Source organism: Nicotiana attenuata, chromosome 11, assembly GCF_001879085.1.
Source record: "Nicotiana attenuata strain UT chromosome 11, NIATTr2, whole genome shotgun sequence".
Taxonomy (NCBI): domain Eukaryota; kingdom Viridiplantae; phylum Streptophyta; class Magnoliopsida; order Solanales; family Solanaceae; genus Nicotiana; species Nicotiana attenuata.
In genome coordinates this window covers 2,006,505-2,021,794 of record NC_031999.1, presented here as the reverse complement: position 1 = coordinate 2,021,794, position 15,290 = coordinate 2,006,505, and the positions used below count along the sequence as shown (strand labels likewise).

The 15,290-nt window shown below is 36.0% G+C and overlaps 1 protein-coding gene across 1 annotated transcript; it reads right to left on the bottom strand.

Moving 5' to 3' along the window:
* On the bottom strand, positions 4,380-9,613 carry LOC109234024 (linoleate 13S-lipoxygenase 3-1, chloroplastic). Its single transcript, XM_019399844.1, has 8 exons — positions 8,880-9,613; positions 8,495-8,775; positions 7,130-7,370; positions 6,704-7,030; positions 6,378-6,571; positions 5,987-6,288; positions 5,636-5,902; positions 4,380-5,334 (listed from the first exon to the last, which is right to left on the bottom strand). Exons 1-8 carry the CDS (start codon positions 9,250-9,252, stop codon positions 4,578-4,580), a joined length of 2,742 nt encoding a protein of 913 aa, XP_019255389.1. The 5' UTR covers positions 9,253-9,613; the 3' UTR covers positions 4,380-4,577.

Genomic DNA, 15,290 nt, shown 5'->3' with positions numbered 1-15,290 from the left:
CGAAGGGGGAATATGATGAAGATGGAGAAATATAAGCCTTATTCTTATTCCTCTGATATTGTGCATCGTCTCCCTGAATATAAGTTCGATCTGGAGAGAAGAGGGTAGGGGTGTTCAAAACCGAACCGAAATCGAAGCTTAATGGCTTATTGGTATTGGGTTAAGGTTTAATGGACGGGGACCGGATTAAAAATTTTTTATTAGGCTTATCGGTTTGGGGGGCGTATTATTCAATTTTCTTAACGGATAATCCGTTAACCCGTTAAGAATATATATATATATATATATATATATATATATATATAAAATAATCAAAAACTCTTCTTCCTCCAGTACTCTATCAAAGAGAATAATTTACCTCAAAACAAAAAAAATGCATATTATGTTAGTTTTATTTTTTTCACTTGTGATGAATGAGATTCAACTGATAACACATCTTAAAACCTTCAGGACAGTTCCATAAAGCATTCAAAGACACTCACCCAATGATTCAAGTAAGAACTCAACAACTTTCCCCTTGTCCCAGTTAAGCACATGCTTGACTTCTAAAACTTGAAGAACGTTATGGAGCAGACAGTTAGAGGAGTTAAATATAACAAGACAGTAACTTTCCTGCTGCCATGAAAAGTGCAGTGCAAAAGAAGGCTCAGATGGGTACCTTGCGGTCATGTGTCAATCGCAGACGTCGGTAGTGTTTTAACAGTTCATCAATAGATTTTCCAATAATTGACCAATTCTTTTATAATTTACGCAAGCACAAAACAAGAAGGGATAAGAACCTTCTGACAGATAAAGAAGAGTAACATAATCTTTCATTTGGATTTTAAACCAAATTAACAACCCATACCTTCTCATCTACGTTACGATAGTGTACAGAAACACAGAATTTGTTGTTCTCAACCTTTGCTCCCGTGATGTCTTTTGTGAGCTCAACAAGAGATCTAAAAACCTGCTTGAGCATAAATTGAAAACACCGTTTTATACCGAGCGCTGCCACAAATAGCAATAATTTTCTTTAGCACAAAACTAACAAACCCTTCTTCCTCCAGTATATTGAATTTTATTTTATTTTGATTGAATTAGGCCGATAAACCGCCCGATAAGAGCTAGACCGATACCAATCCCCTTGATATCTTATCAGTTGGATAGCGGATTAATACATTTAAAAGCCGATAACCGATAAGTCAAACCGTTAAGAGTAAATAACTGCTCAATCCGCCTGATAAGCAGCCCTAGAAGAGGGGAGGGAGGAGAAAAAAAAGCAAAAGGGTATAACTACATCCCTTGATTGAAGGCACTAATAATGGATTGGGAGCCTTTTAAGGTGGATTGTATATATTTTGTAGCTAAAACGTGTTTAGTCGGGTAAATACAAAAACTTGGATATTTTTCGCAATAAGGTTTCAAATAGTGTATAGGAACAAAAAAATTCCTTTGTAAAAACATGGGTCAAGTTGGGCTATGACCCATTGTATACCCATCTTGACCCAGTCCATCTTAGTCCAAGTACACTTGGGGCTGGGTTGGGCAATGACCCATTTATTGACTCAGCCTATTTTGACCTGCCCAAATTCAACCCAACCTGCCCATTTGCTACCTCGAGTAGCAACTTACACCCTCACTATTCATTTTTAGAAGAAAAAAATAACATTATTTAAATGTCAACAAATTGTGGAAATGAAGCAGCACGACAATTAAAATGATGGGAACTAAGGGTGTGTTTGGTATGAAGTAAAATATTTTTCGGAAAATATTCTTCAATTTTTTCATATTTGGTTGGTTTAAATGTTTTGAAAAACATTTTTCTTATGAACTCATTTTCCTTCAAATGGAGGAAAATGTTTTCCTTATGAATTTTAAATTCTCAAGCTCTTTTCTTGTGCGTTCAAGTTCTTCTTCTAAAGAAGAGAGACAAGTAACCATTACAAATCTTTCTTCTCGTGCTCTTTCTAGTCTTTGCTTTGTCTCTTGTTGCTCTGTAGTTACTGTTCCAAGATCAAAGGAGTGGATGTCGTCTTCACTTGATGATGACCCATCCTTCTTCTATTATGGGCGGAAAATAAAATCCAAGAAAAAAATGAGTAAGTTTTATACATTAGCAGTGTAATTTAAGATGTTATAACATGTTATATAAACAGTTACTTCTTGTTGCAGATAACTTAACCTGATGATCGATGCCAATCGAAATATTACTCATATATATAGATACCTATGTACAAATATTAAACACAAAAAGATAGATACTTCATTATAAAAAGATTCAGAATTCATCTTTGATATATCTAAGTAACTCTAGGGGGGATGCACGCTTAACGAAGTTTATGATTTCATGTTTATTATATCTAAATTATTTATAAATACTCTTGAGAAGTTATTTTCCTTAATTTGCGTACCAAACACCGGAAAATGAATAAGATTACTACTTGTTTTCCAAGAAAACATTTTCTTGAAAAATATTTTCCACGGAAAATATTTTCCGTTATACCAAACACACCCTAAGGCTGTTCAAAGTTGAACTGTAATAATACTCCAGTCGTAAAATAGGTTTATGGCAGAATAGCCTAAATGACACTTATATTTGTGTCACTTTGTCATCCCGGTCCCCAAACTTAGCATTTTGCCAATTGGACACTTATACTCGCTCAAACCATGTATAATAAACGTTTATGACAGAAAGCTGTCAGTGCGTGTAATACAATCTCCTACACGTAGGATGCCACGTCATTACTAGTGCCACATAGAAAAATAAACTATTGACTTTATCTTCATTTTTTTCCCTACCCCACCATCTTTTCTCCTTACCGCCAACAACTCTAATACTGCCATCGCCGGAAAATTTCTCCAGCCACCGGAGAATATCATTAACATCCGGAGATCACTGAAAGATAAATAAATAAAAAAAGTGTTCTTACACAAAGAATTTCACCCCACCGAGGTCTTTCCCCTTCCCAATTTTTTTCTCTTTTTCACACCCCCCCTCCCCACAATCAACCTATCTCTTCTTCCGCCTCTCCAATTTTCTTTTCTGTCTATCCCTTTCTCCTCTCCCTTGTCTCTTCCGTTAGCCTCAAAAATAAGAATATATGTAGCAATAGAGGAATTTTTTTTGTCAAAAATAAAGTTTCAGATTTGGGGTTTTAAAACATGATGGATTTTCTGGTGGCTTGATTTAGGAGATGGGATTTTGATTTTTTACTGATTTGAAGGTTCTTGTTTACTGATTTAAAGGTCTACTATACAGAGGATTGGGTTTTTGACATTATTTTCGGAAAGGAAGAAAGAGAGTAAAATGGAGGAGGGGTCGCTATGGATTTTCCGGTCGTTTTCCAGGGATCGTTCTCGCCAATAATTTTTTTTTCTTTTTCTTTTTTAGGGTCAAGAATTTTAGAAATGGGAGATGTGTTCTGGGGGAGGGTGTAGGTTGGGGGGGGGGGGGGGAGAAAGAGAAAAAGAAATAGAAATGGAGGAGTTTTGGGGAAGACGGGAAGGGGGTTAGTTTACTTTTTTAAAATTTTACTTTTTTTTTCATTTTATATATTTTTTTCTTCTTAGTTCAATCATTTCTTAGGCCAATTTTTTATGTTAACGCTCGTTGTACGCGTGAATTACACGCTTGTTGTCCAACTCAGCCATAATGTTGCCACATATGATCGGTCAACGGTCAGAGGGGTTTAAAATATAAGTTTTGAGCGAGTATAAGTATCTAATTGGCAAAATGCTAAGTTTGCGGACCGGGATGACAAAGTGACACAAGTATAAGTGTCATTCAGGCTATTCTGCCTAGGTTTATTGATTTTGCCGACCGTTAACCCTAAATATCTAAACAAACCGGCCCATAAGCAACCTGGGAGATGGTATTGTCTAGCTCTAGTCTTCTTTCTAAGCGAGAATGTCGAAAACTCATCACTACCTTACAAAGGATTCGAGAACTATGAAAAATGTTCTAACCTACGTACTCTTCTTTCCTTAACCCCGAATCTAACAATATAATAGTCTGTTTGGCCAAGCTACAAAAATCAGCTTATTTTAAGAAGTGTTTTTTCTCAAAAATGTCCTTTTTTTTTAAATTGTGTTTGGCAAATTTAATTAAAAAGCACTTATAAGCAGCAATTAGAGTTTGGCCAAGCTTTTAAAAAATGCTTCTAAATGTATTTATCTTCAAAGTGCTTTTTAAAAAAAATGTTTTCGAAGAGAAGCTACTTTTTTCTGCTTATCCAAAATTGCTTCTGTTTCTACTCAAAAGCACTTTTTTCCTCTAAAAGCTTGGCCAAACACTTCATTTTGGAAAAAAAAGTTTTAAAAAAAGAAGTGCTTTTGGCTTGAAGAAACTTGGCCAAACAATTATATGCAAGCTATAAGCGGGATAATCCAGGAATCCATGTCAAACAAATTTAATGTCGTTATTCATATATTATAGGACTTTGCTAGAGTTAACATGCTTACAAAAATCTATAGATACAAACATACATCTTGATCTTAAAATATATGCAGAAAACTCATCAGTCCACGCTATTATTTTGTGGACTTTATAAACATTGGCTATACTATATGTACTTGCATCATAACTATATATATACTCATATTGATACGCTATTTGGAACACCTCTACATGTTACTCCAGGGCCAGAACTTGGTGCCAAAAGTTCATATGGTAGCACACCAGCACCACACCTGTTTCTTAATCTCGTATCAGCATTCCTATCATCTATCTCCTTCTCTATTCTCCTTATTTCGGACGAGAAATCATAGAACGCTTCGACAATCTCTGCATCCCCGGTCCAGGTAGACGGTTGATGTCTATCTCCTATGTATTCTTCGTCGGGTGAATGAGTCGATAATGTGTCAACCACGGCCATAAACTTTGTTGCTTGTAACAAACTGGGTAGAGCTGAGAAGAAATACTTTTGAGGATCATCATGAAAAACTGCATATTCGGGATCATTCTCATCGGGGATTAATCGACGCATGAGAGGTGGCCGGTTCGGGACGTAGCCACCGTATGGGTACTGGCCGAAATTCAGTGAAGCATGTTGTGCTGAAGCTAGCCAGATGAGGGTGGTGAGGATCGAAATGAGATCTTCTGGCGTAGCTAACGTGGGCCACCACTCTTCATTACGGAGGTCTGCATGGCCCACGTTAATGGACTCAGCATACCAGGCTTGGAGTTCTCTGTCATTGCAAACTTGGGCCGAGTCCGGGTAGTAGTGATTTACATAGCTGCGAACCCAGCCCTCTATTGCGGCCCATATCATGAGTCCATCTGCCGCATAGGGATAGTCCTCTATTAGAAGTTTCAGTCCATGAGGCTGTGTTGGGTCCGGTACTGCCATCCCTCTGCATTATGAAATATTGAGCAAATATTGATTAGATTTCCCCACTTTTGCACACAATAAATACTACAAGTAGAGAACTCATGATTTATGGGTTTAATCTTATGCTAACAAGTTACTGAAATATATGATGCTAATTTACGTGGTATTATCAGTTAAACTATGGTGTCAATTGACAAATATAAGTCAAATCCTCTTTAAATATCTCAGTTTGTCAGATTTAGGCCACTAATTTTGTCGAGCCGCCATGTCTTAAATATATATATCTACATAAAGGATTTAATCATAATGGACGAAATGAGTACCTTCTGATAAGATCAGCTGGGAGGCCTTCCAAATCAAAACGCCAAAGATTCTTGTAGGCAGCAGCACTCATCTCCATGCAATAGCGACCAGGAGTAAAGCAAGCCTCGATTACACCATCGGCACTGATCAAGCTCTGGCGAGCCAATGCGTTAATTTCTAGTGTGTATCTCATATGCGGATCCAGAAGCTTATAAATGGGATGCATCGCACTTAATTGCCTGTGTGCTGCCAATATAAATGGTTCCAAGCACGCATGTGTACGCAACCTACATAACCAAAAATGAGTTAATATTCATTCAGAAATTACTAGAATGGTGTGTATCACTGCCTACAGTTTCAGTTTTACTTACCAGTGGTTGACGAGTTGGTGAACGCCGGCGTCATTAGAACAGACGTGTGCTTTGGCCAGTTGCCACATCCAGTTACCAGTGGCATCAACAGGTGGTGTGACAACACGTTTGGACCGTGAGCTTGGACCAGTTTGGGGGAGGCTAAGCTCAATGGCTATGGGTTTGAGAGTACCCAAATCAGACAAGAAAAATATGGTGCGGGTTGCATATGCTTTGCGGCCGTCAAGGGCATTAATCCGATCAAGAAACGGCAGGTAAACATCGTGGTAATCCACTATATACAGCCTATTTGCATCCAATGCCTGTTCAGATCAGTAAAATGAACATTTTCAATTAGTAAATATTATTTTTACACTATCAGTGTATATTAGTTGAATCCAATTATATTTACCTCTTGAACGGTCATGCCATTGAGATGACCAAGAATGTGTTCCTCTTTGAGGGCGGATTCTTGAGTGCCATAGATCTCAGGATCAAGCTTGCTTACTGGTGGGAAAACCTGAAGTCTTTCAATGTTCACTGGATTGACTCCTGCTATTGCTTGTCTAGCAAACTCATCGTCTCGTAACCAAGCAAATCTGTCCTCTGCAATATACAGAATATTCACATTGGTTAATATTTTGGCATCACTAGCTAAAAGAATGCACATTGAGCTTTATAGCAACCATAGTTAGTAGAATTTAACTTATATGTACTGACAGTGTAAAGAGTAATTACTTGAGAGTATCTTTGGCGTGTCATATTTGAGTAGATCCCCTTCTTGGATACTGCTAACGACCTTAGGCAATGGAAGCTTTTTTAACATTTCATCTTGAAGACCAAGCTTCAGAAGTAGCCCTTTACTATAAAGACTATCAATGTCTGAGAATCCCTTGAAATCGTGATTGTTCGTTGAGATGCTGGCCATTAACGATGGAATTAAATTATGGAGCACCGCTTTAAGCCTTCCAGTTCTGAAAGCATTCATCTTAGACTCCTCAAATTGTTCATCTCTTGGAACATACAATGGTTTTGGCTTCTCCACACGGCTCTCCGCACTCATATCTATAGTCAAAAACACCAAAGATAAGCTAAGTGAATAAAGGTAAACACAAATTACAGATTTAACTTATATACACTGACAGTATAAAGAAAGTAACTGACCAGTGTCTGTAGGAGCACGACCAGTGCGACAACGTCTTGGGTAAGGAACGTTATTGGATCCTCCAAGTTTAGGACGAGCAAAATCAATGCCCTTATCAGGATTGCCAAGATCATTGTATATATCATAATCATATACTCTATCAGACAATTTTCTGACGCCTGTTCCATCGCCTCTTAGATCTCTCAGCTCCCTCTCTCTTAATGATTTGAGTCCCGCTGGTGTCTCATTGGGTAGATATGGCTGCTCAATAATTTGGAGTAACTTTGTTAGTAAGGATAAAATTAATTACTATAAGAAATTGACTTTTAACTACCACTTTTTAACGAAGGGCTATAAATTCTGTCGTTGTAAGTATTTTTGCAAAGACCACAAGATTCAAAGATATTGTTGTTTGATATCATCGGATTCAAAAGTTCTCTTTATATTCTTAAATTTCTTAAGCAGTCAAAATAAGACACAAAATGAAAGAGAGGAAGAGAGGAAGAGAGTAGCATCATTTATGTAAGTGGCGGAGCTAGGATTTTCATTAAGGGGAGTCAAAATATAAAGAAATAAACTCACCAAGAAGTCAAGAGATGTCATTATATAGTATATATACATATTTTTTAAAAAAAATTACCGAGCTATACAATATAATTTTCCGGCGAAGGGGTGGTGCATGTGCCTCCGCCACTGATTTATGTTACTTTATACACACGTTTACATTTTTTTATTTTATTTCTTTTGCAGGTGGCTTTGCCGATTGGTTTTGGCTGGTGTTAAAACATAGAACATGGAGATAAGGAACAACAATACTAGGGCCATTAAAAAAGACATTACGTGCATTTAACTCGTGATTATATTGCCTTTCTTATTGTACCTATTGTTTCTTCTTTTTCCTTTTAAATACTCTCTTTTCTCCTTTTTGATGATTAAACTATCTAACCGAATCTTATGAAAAATATTCAGATTAGAATAATCAGTTTCTTCTACGAAAGTGGTCATCATAAAGTTGATAGTTTCCTATATTGTAGTAAAAGCTTATCTTTTGAAATTCCTCTTGATCAATTCAACTATGGTAGTCGCTTACATATGAAATTCAACATTAAGACTACTTTCCACACGTTAAGTCGTGAATACCACGGAAAGATTTTATATCAACAAAAAGAAACTTCAAACGTTGAATTTTAAAAAAATAAAATCCTATGGAATATTCAAATTTGAAATTTACTCGTCTATCACAAGGTAGGGGTAAGGTGTACGTACACACTATCCTCCCCAGACCCCACGGTGTGGACCTTATAATCTTAGCAACTAATCATAATTCATATCAGATGATTAACATATTAATGGCAATAAAAATAACAGATTTTATTTCTTTTTACCTGATTAGAGAAGAATATTCTTTTTCCAGGATGATCTTTTTTGGACTGAACCCATGAATTACAGGGGAAATGAACTGGACCACATGCAAATCCCTCAATCGTAATACTCTCCAGAAAGAACTCTTGTTGGTGCTTGTTAGTCACTGTGATCGCACCTGGAGTCCCAAAATTTGAATCCACAACAAATTCAGCTGTGTAATTTACTCTTTCTGTTTTTAAGTTCGATTTCTTAGACCAATCCTTCAACACTGCCTGGTTGCTTTTCTTCGGCCCTTTTGTATCTATATATATTAAAATGAAATAGAATCAGTTCACAACAACAACAGATAAAAGCCAAATCTTAATAAGAGACCTTTGATCAGATTATTGGAAGTGTGAGACTTACTTGGGTCGATGTCAGTGCTAATGAGCTCTAAGGAAACATTCCTTCCAAATTTATCAGTGAAAGCATCCAAATGCTTAACAATTGTTTCCTTCAGATCTTCCTTGTTCTTGTTCCTCACTGTAACTACAGCTCTTACTTTGAATTTCACTGCCTTTTCAGGTACAACTTTGATCAAATTTTCACTTATAGCCGCCATAGGACTCTGCCTCAGTACTCTCCTTGTTCTCAAATTCCTCCTCCCTTGAAACTGTCGGTTGACACATAACTGGTTTTCTTTCTGATAGAAATTGGGATTCAAAAACACCTTTGATGAGCTAATAACTGAAGATTTCTCCACTAAGGAAATACCCATAATTTCTTTAGCTAGTGCCATAATAATAATAATAATAAATTCTCTCTTCAATTTATGTTTCAATGGTCTCTTTTTTTCAAAAATTTATGGGAGAAAGAAAAGAGAGAGAAAAAAAAGGAGGAATTATTAGTTAGAAATGAGTGTTTTCTTGAGGCATAGTGATTTAGATGAGAAGGGTATATATAGAAAGAAGGAGAAATTGATTAAAAAATTGTGAGTGACCGTCCACACGTTTTTGATTTCCTTCAAATGACATAGTACGGTTGCTCTCACCTTTTTTTCATTGCTCCTCTCCTTATAATAATGTAAGTGGGGTTTTCATTTTGGTGCAAGCTTTTCACATGGTGGAATTTAGTCAAACCGAGTTGTGAGTTTTAGAGGAAAACACGCCGAAGTGGAAGCCAAGGAGAAAGTGGGAAGAAAAAGAATTTCTCTCTCTTCCACTCAATATTTTCTTTGAAGTTTTAAGGAATAAATGCTCCGTACTGTACTGTCATGATATTTGTGTGGTTATAAATCGTAAAATGAAGAATTTAAAATTAAATTATTTACAAAATTAGAAATGTGTCATTTATTTTAGAACAGACTAAAAAGAAAAATCTTCATCTAATTTGAAACGGAGGAGTAATAAATTTTCCCTTGCAATTGTTCAATTTTGTTTTCCGTTATCAATTCATTAAATCATTTTGTATTTGATTTTATTATTAACAAAGCTCCAATGAAAAACTGTTCAAACTTACCTCCCAAAGGTCTAAGGGCCTGTTTAGTCATAAAATTTTTATTTTTATAAAAAAAATTTCACTTTTTTTCGAAATCAGTGTTTGATCATATAATTTTTGCTTTTCACTTGAAGATGAATTTCGAAATTTTTAGAAAATTTGAAAATGTCCATGGCTATTTTTTCAAATTTTCTCTTCAGATTTTCAAAAAAAAATTCAAAAACAACCCAAAGTTATATTTATGTCCAAACAAAACTCTAATTTTCAAATATCATTTTCACTTGAATTTTTTTCAATTTTTTCCGAAATTTTACAAACCTTATGTCCAAACGCCCACTAAATTACCTTCAAGTTGGAGCTTCAAAGGTGAAAACAAAAATTTTTTTTACCTGACGGTGAAAGTTATATTAGAAAAAAAATTAAACAGTAAGCAAACGTGTTCAATTTCGGATAGTACATATACAAATTTGACCTTTTTCTTTTCTTCTATTTTTTTTTTTTGTCCTTGGGGGTTTCTGTTTATACGTACTTTTCTTTTTTCAAAGTGGCAATCGAGTTGCTAATTAGAAAAGGTTTGCATCAACTTTTAGTTCTTTAAAGAAGGAGAGCACATAGCATGCTTAAGGGAATGTGGTTTATGACATGGCTGTCTGTTAGTCATTCATTGAATGGTCCCATCCACGATATAATACTCCGAATGCTAGTACTAGATCTAGTATGTTATTGAAAAATATCATCCTTTTTAATTACAACAACAACAACAAATTCAGTAGGTTCCCACCAGGTGGGATCTGGGGAGGATAGTCTGTATGCAGACCTTATTCTTGTTAGTAAATCGTATTTGTAAAATAATACTGGAGAAAATAACATAAATAGAAACTAAATTTAATCCGAGCACATTGAATTTACAGTGTTTCCATAAGGAATTTAATCCCCTACTAGTACCCAAGGTTATGGATTATTTCCTCCCAAGATAGAACGAATTACACACTGGTGTAGTGGTACTTCAAACCCCAGTGTTTCAGCGAACACAAAGTTCGGTAGCAAATCACACTTACTGTTGCTTTCTTTGAAGTTAAAACAATATAGAAGGAGGAGGAGAAACTCAGAAAATCGTATTGAAATTCTGAGAGAATAGACTTGTATTTATAGCCAAAGTTGGACTGAAATCTGAAGAGGTGCAACTCTTCAGAATGGTTGTTTATGCAAAACTGCCATAGAATAAATGCCATAACATAAATGGCTATTTACTCAACAATAAAGAGGGAAAATTGAAGAGGGTAGTTTAATTTTCAGTTACACAATTGAAAAATGGAAAATTGATTGGATTTAATATTAATATTTATTTTAATATTAATATTCTATTATTAAGACGAATATTTAATAACATTTCTGTTAATATTTTACTATTAACAAATAAATTTGGTCCAAAAAATTAATCAATCGATCGATCCAAATCCATATCCGAATCCGAAGCCGAAGCCGGAGCCGAGCTGAACGAGCGACGACGCGAGGCTTGCCTTCTTCTCAACTCTTTAAGAGCTAGAAGAAGAGCAATTGCTTATATACCCATAAAAAACCTCTTCCTCTTCCAATATGGGACAATGTTCCTTCATCAAGGGGGAAACTTAAAATTTCACTTAAAAATTTTATTTTCTTCCATTTCCCATTCACCCTCTTTTAAGCATTTAATATACTTTAAACCCCAACAATCCCCCACATGAATGGGGAATGGCTATATCACGAAAATATGCATGAAAAACTATGTGATTCGCAAGCAAGGATTAATTGCATCTGGATAGGTAGGTTTCCCTTTGAACTTTCCGTAGTGAACTTATGTCGGATATACTCGGTCAATCGGTAGATTTGATATCTTTGAACCGTCGAACTTTGGTGTATACCTAGACAACCATAAGTCACACAACCAACCTTTAACCGTCTTTGGTTCTCATTGTTGTGTTCGTTTCAGCCATGAACACCGCCTGGTTTCATAAGTGCGTAGAGAACTGGCCTAACAAAGTTTTTCTTGAAGTGGCTAACACTTCACACTTACATAGGTGATTCCTAAACGTGTCATCCCGTAGATACACTATTTGAAATACCACGTATCAAATTTAGAAATTATTAAAAAGCCTTAATGCTTTATCCTTGGTACTGAACATTGTCTCATCACGAGAATGGACCAAAAGTTTAGTTAACAATGTTGAACCGTCATTAATGACTTTGTTTGATCTCCTTGAACCTAGATCTTGGGATCTCCAATCTTCTAGGTAGAGTTACCGCCACTATGACTTGTTCTCAGCCATAGTCCCATTCCCCTTGATGATTACTCAACTACCTCTCTAGTTAGGCCTTTTGTAAGTGGATCCGACACATTATCACTTGAATTTACATAGTCAATCGTAATAATTCCTCTAGAGAGTAATTGCGTAACGGTTTTATATCTTCGTCGTATATGACGAGATTTACTGTTATACATAATGCTCCCAGCCCTTCCAATTGCCGCTTGACTATCACAATGTATGCATATTGGTGCCAACGGTTTGGGCCAAAATAGAATGTCTTCCAAGAAATTTCGGAGCCATTCAACTTCTTCACCAGCTTTATCTAAAGCTATGAACTCAGCCTCCATTGTAGAGCGGGCAATACAAGTTTTTGGACGACTTCCAAGATACCTCTCCTCCACCAATAGTGAATACATATCCATTTGTGGACTTCGAATCAGCTGAACCGGTAATCCAATTTGCATCACAATATCCCTCAATCACCGCAGGATATTTACTGTAGTGCAAAGCAAAGCCCTGGGTATGTTCTAAATATCCCAAAACTCATTTTATTGCCATCCAATGAGATTGACCTGGATGGCTCGTGTATCGACTCAATTTACATATAGCACAAGCTATATCTGGTCGTGTACAATTCATGATATACATTAAGCATCCCAACACACGAGCATAATACAATTGTGATATGTTTTGGCCTTTGTTCTTTGATAATGCAAGATTTACATCAATTGGAGTTTTTGCAACTTTAAAGCCCAAGTGCTTGAATTTTTCAAGTACTGTCTTAATATAATGAGATTGTGACAATGCCAGACCTTGAGAAGTCTTATGGATCTTAATTCTTAGAATTAAATCACCAACTCCCAAGTCTTTCATATCAAACTTGCCAGTTAGCATCCGCTTAGTCGCATTTATGTTGGCAATGTCATTACTCATTATCAGCATATCATCCACATATAAGCAAACAATGACCATATGATTAAGAACATTTTTAATGTACACACATTTATCACATTCATTTATTTTAAAATTATTTGACAACATTGTTTGGTCGAATTTCGCATGCCATTGTTTGGGTGCTTGTTTTAGTCCGTAAAGGGACTTAACAAGTCTACATACCTTCTTTTCTTTACCTGGAACCACAAACCCTTCAGGTTGTTCCATGTAGATTTCTTCCTCCAACTCTCCATTTAAGAAGACCGTCTTAACATCCATTTGATGAATTTCAAGAGCATAACTGCAACTAACGCTACTAATGTTCGTATGGACGTAATTCTTGTAACTGGAGACTATGTATCAAAATAGTCAAGACCTTCTCTTTGTCTATATCCTTTGACCACAAGTCTTGCCTTATATTTGTCGATAGTGCCATCATCTTTTATTTTTCTCTTAAAGATCCATTTAGAACCCAACGGTTTATTTCCATGAGGAAGATCAACCAATTCCCACGTATGGTTGTTCAATATGGATTTTATTTCACTATTGACTGCCTCTTTCCAAAATAAAGATTCCGAAGAAGACATAGCTTCTTTAAATGTTTGAGGCTCATTCTCCAATAAGAAAGTCACAAAATCTGGTCCAATTGAAGTAGACGTTCTTTGAAGTTTACTACGTCTTGGATCCTCCTGATTAAATGTACTTTCTTTTGTTTCTTCCCGAGGTCGTTTAGATCCTTCACCAATCGACTCACATTGCTTTTTATACAGATATATATATTTTCAAAGAACTCAGCATTATCTAATTCTACAACCGCATTATTATGAATGTCGGGATTTTCTGATTTATGAACAAGAAATCGATATGCTTTACTATTGGTCGCATATCCTATGAAAACACAATCAACGATTTTCGGCCCTATTTTTACCCTTTTGGGTTTAGGAACTTGCACTTTTGCCAAACACACCCACACTTTAAAATAATTCAAGTTGGGCTTCCTTCCTTTCCATTTTTTTATAAGGAATGGATTGTGTTTTTCTATGGGGTACTCAATTTAGTATTCGGTTAGTCGTAAGAACGGCTTCCCCCCACAAGTTTTGTGGCAAACCATAACTTATCAATAGTGCGTTCATCATCTCCTTTAATGAACGATTGTTTCTTTCTGCAATCCCATTGGATTGGGCGTGTAAGGGGCCGTTGTTCGATGAATAATTCCATATTCTAAACATATTTATTCAAAAGGAGATTCATATTCACCACCCCTATCACTTCTTATCATTTTTATTTTCTTGTTAACTTGCGTTTCAACTTCATTTTTGTATTGCTTGAATGCGTCTATTGCTTCATCTTTACTATTAAGTAAGTAAATATAGCAATATCGAGTACTAGCGTCAATAAAAGTTATGAAATACTTCTTCCACCGCGAGATTGTATTGACTTCATATCGCAAATATCTGTGTGAATTAAGTCTAAAGGATCTGAATTCCTTTTAACTGCCTTATAAGGATGTTTAACATACTTAGATTCCACACATATTTGACATTTTGATTTATCGCATTCAAACTTAGGCAATACTTCCAAGTTAATCATTTTCCGCAAGGTTTTATAATTGAAATGACCCAAACGTATATGCCATAATTCATTTGACTCAAGTAAGTAAGACGAAGGTGAAATTTTATTATTATTTTCAACAACCATTACATTCAACTTGAAAAGGCCCTCGGTGAGGTAACCTTTTCCTACAAACATTTCGTTCTTACTTATTACAACCTTATCAGATACAAAAACACATTTGAAACCATTCTTAACAAGAAGTCCAGCAGAGACTAAATTCTTCCTAATCTCGGGAACATGAAGGACGTTGTTCAAAGTCACCACCTTGCCAGAAGTCATCTTTAGAAAGATCTTCCCACATCCTTCAATCTTGGCGGTTGCAGCATTTCCCATAGAAAGAGTCTCTTCGGGTCCAACTGGAGCATATGTTTCAAAAGCTTTTCTAACAGCACAAACATGGCGAGTGGCTCCAGAATCAATCCACCACTCCCTCGGATTGTCCACCAGGTTGCATTCAGAAAGCATGGCACACAAGTCATCAACATCTTCATGCATTTCAACCACGTTT

Coding starts and splice junctions, on each gene's coding strand:
- LOC109234024 (XM_019399844.1), bottom strand. CDS start 9,252: ATGGCACTAGCTAAAGAAATTATGGGTATTTCCTTAGTGGAGAAATCT. Junction 6,572..6,703: donor CACGCCAAAGATACTCTCAA/GTAATTACTCTT, acceptor TGTATATTGCAG/AGGACAGATTTGCTTGGTTA. Junction 6,289..6,377: donor ATGGCATGACCGTTCAAGAG/GTAAATATAATT, acceptor TGATCTGAACAG/GCATTGGATGCAAATAGGCT.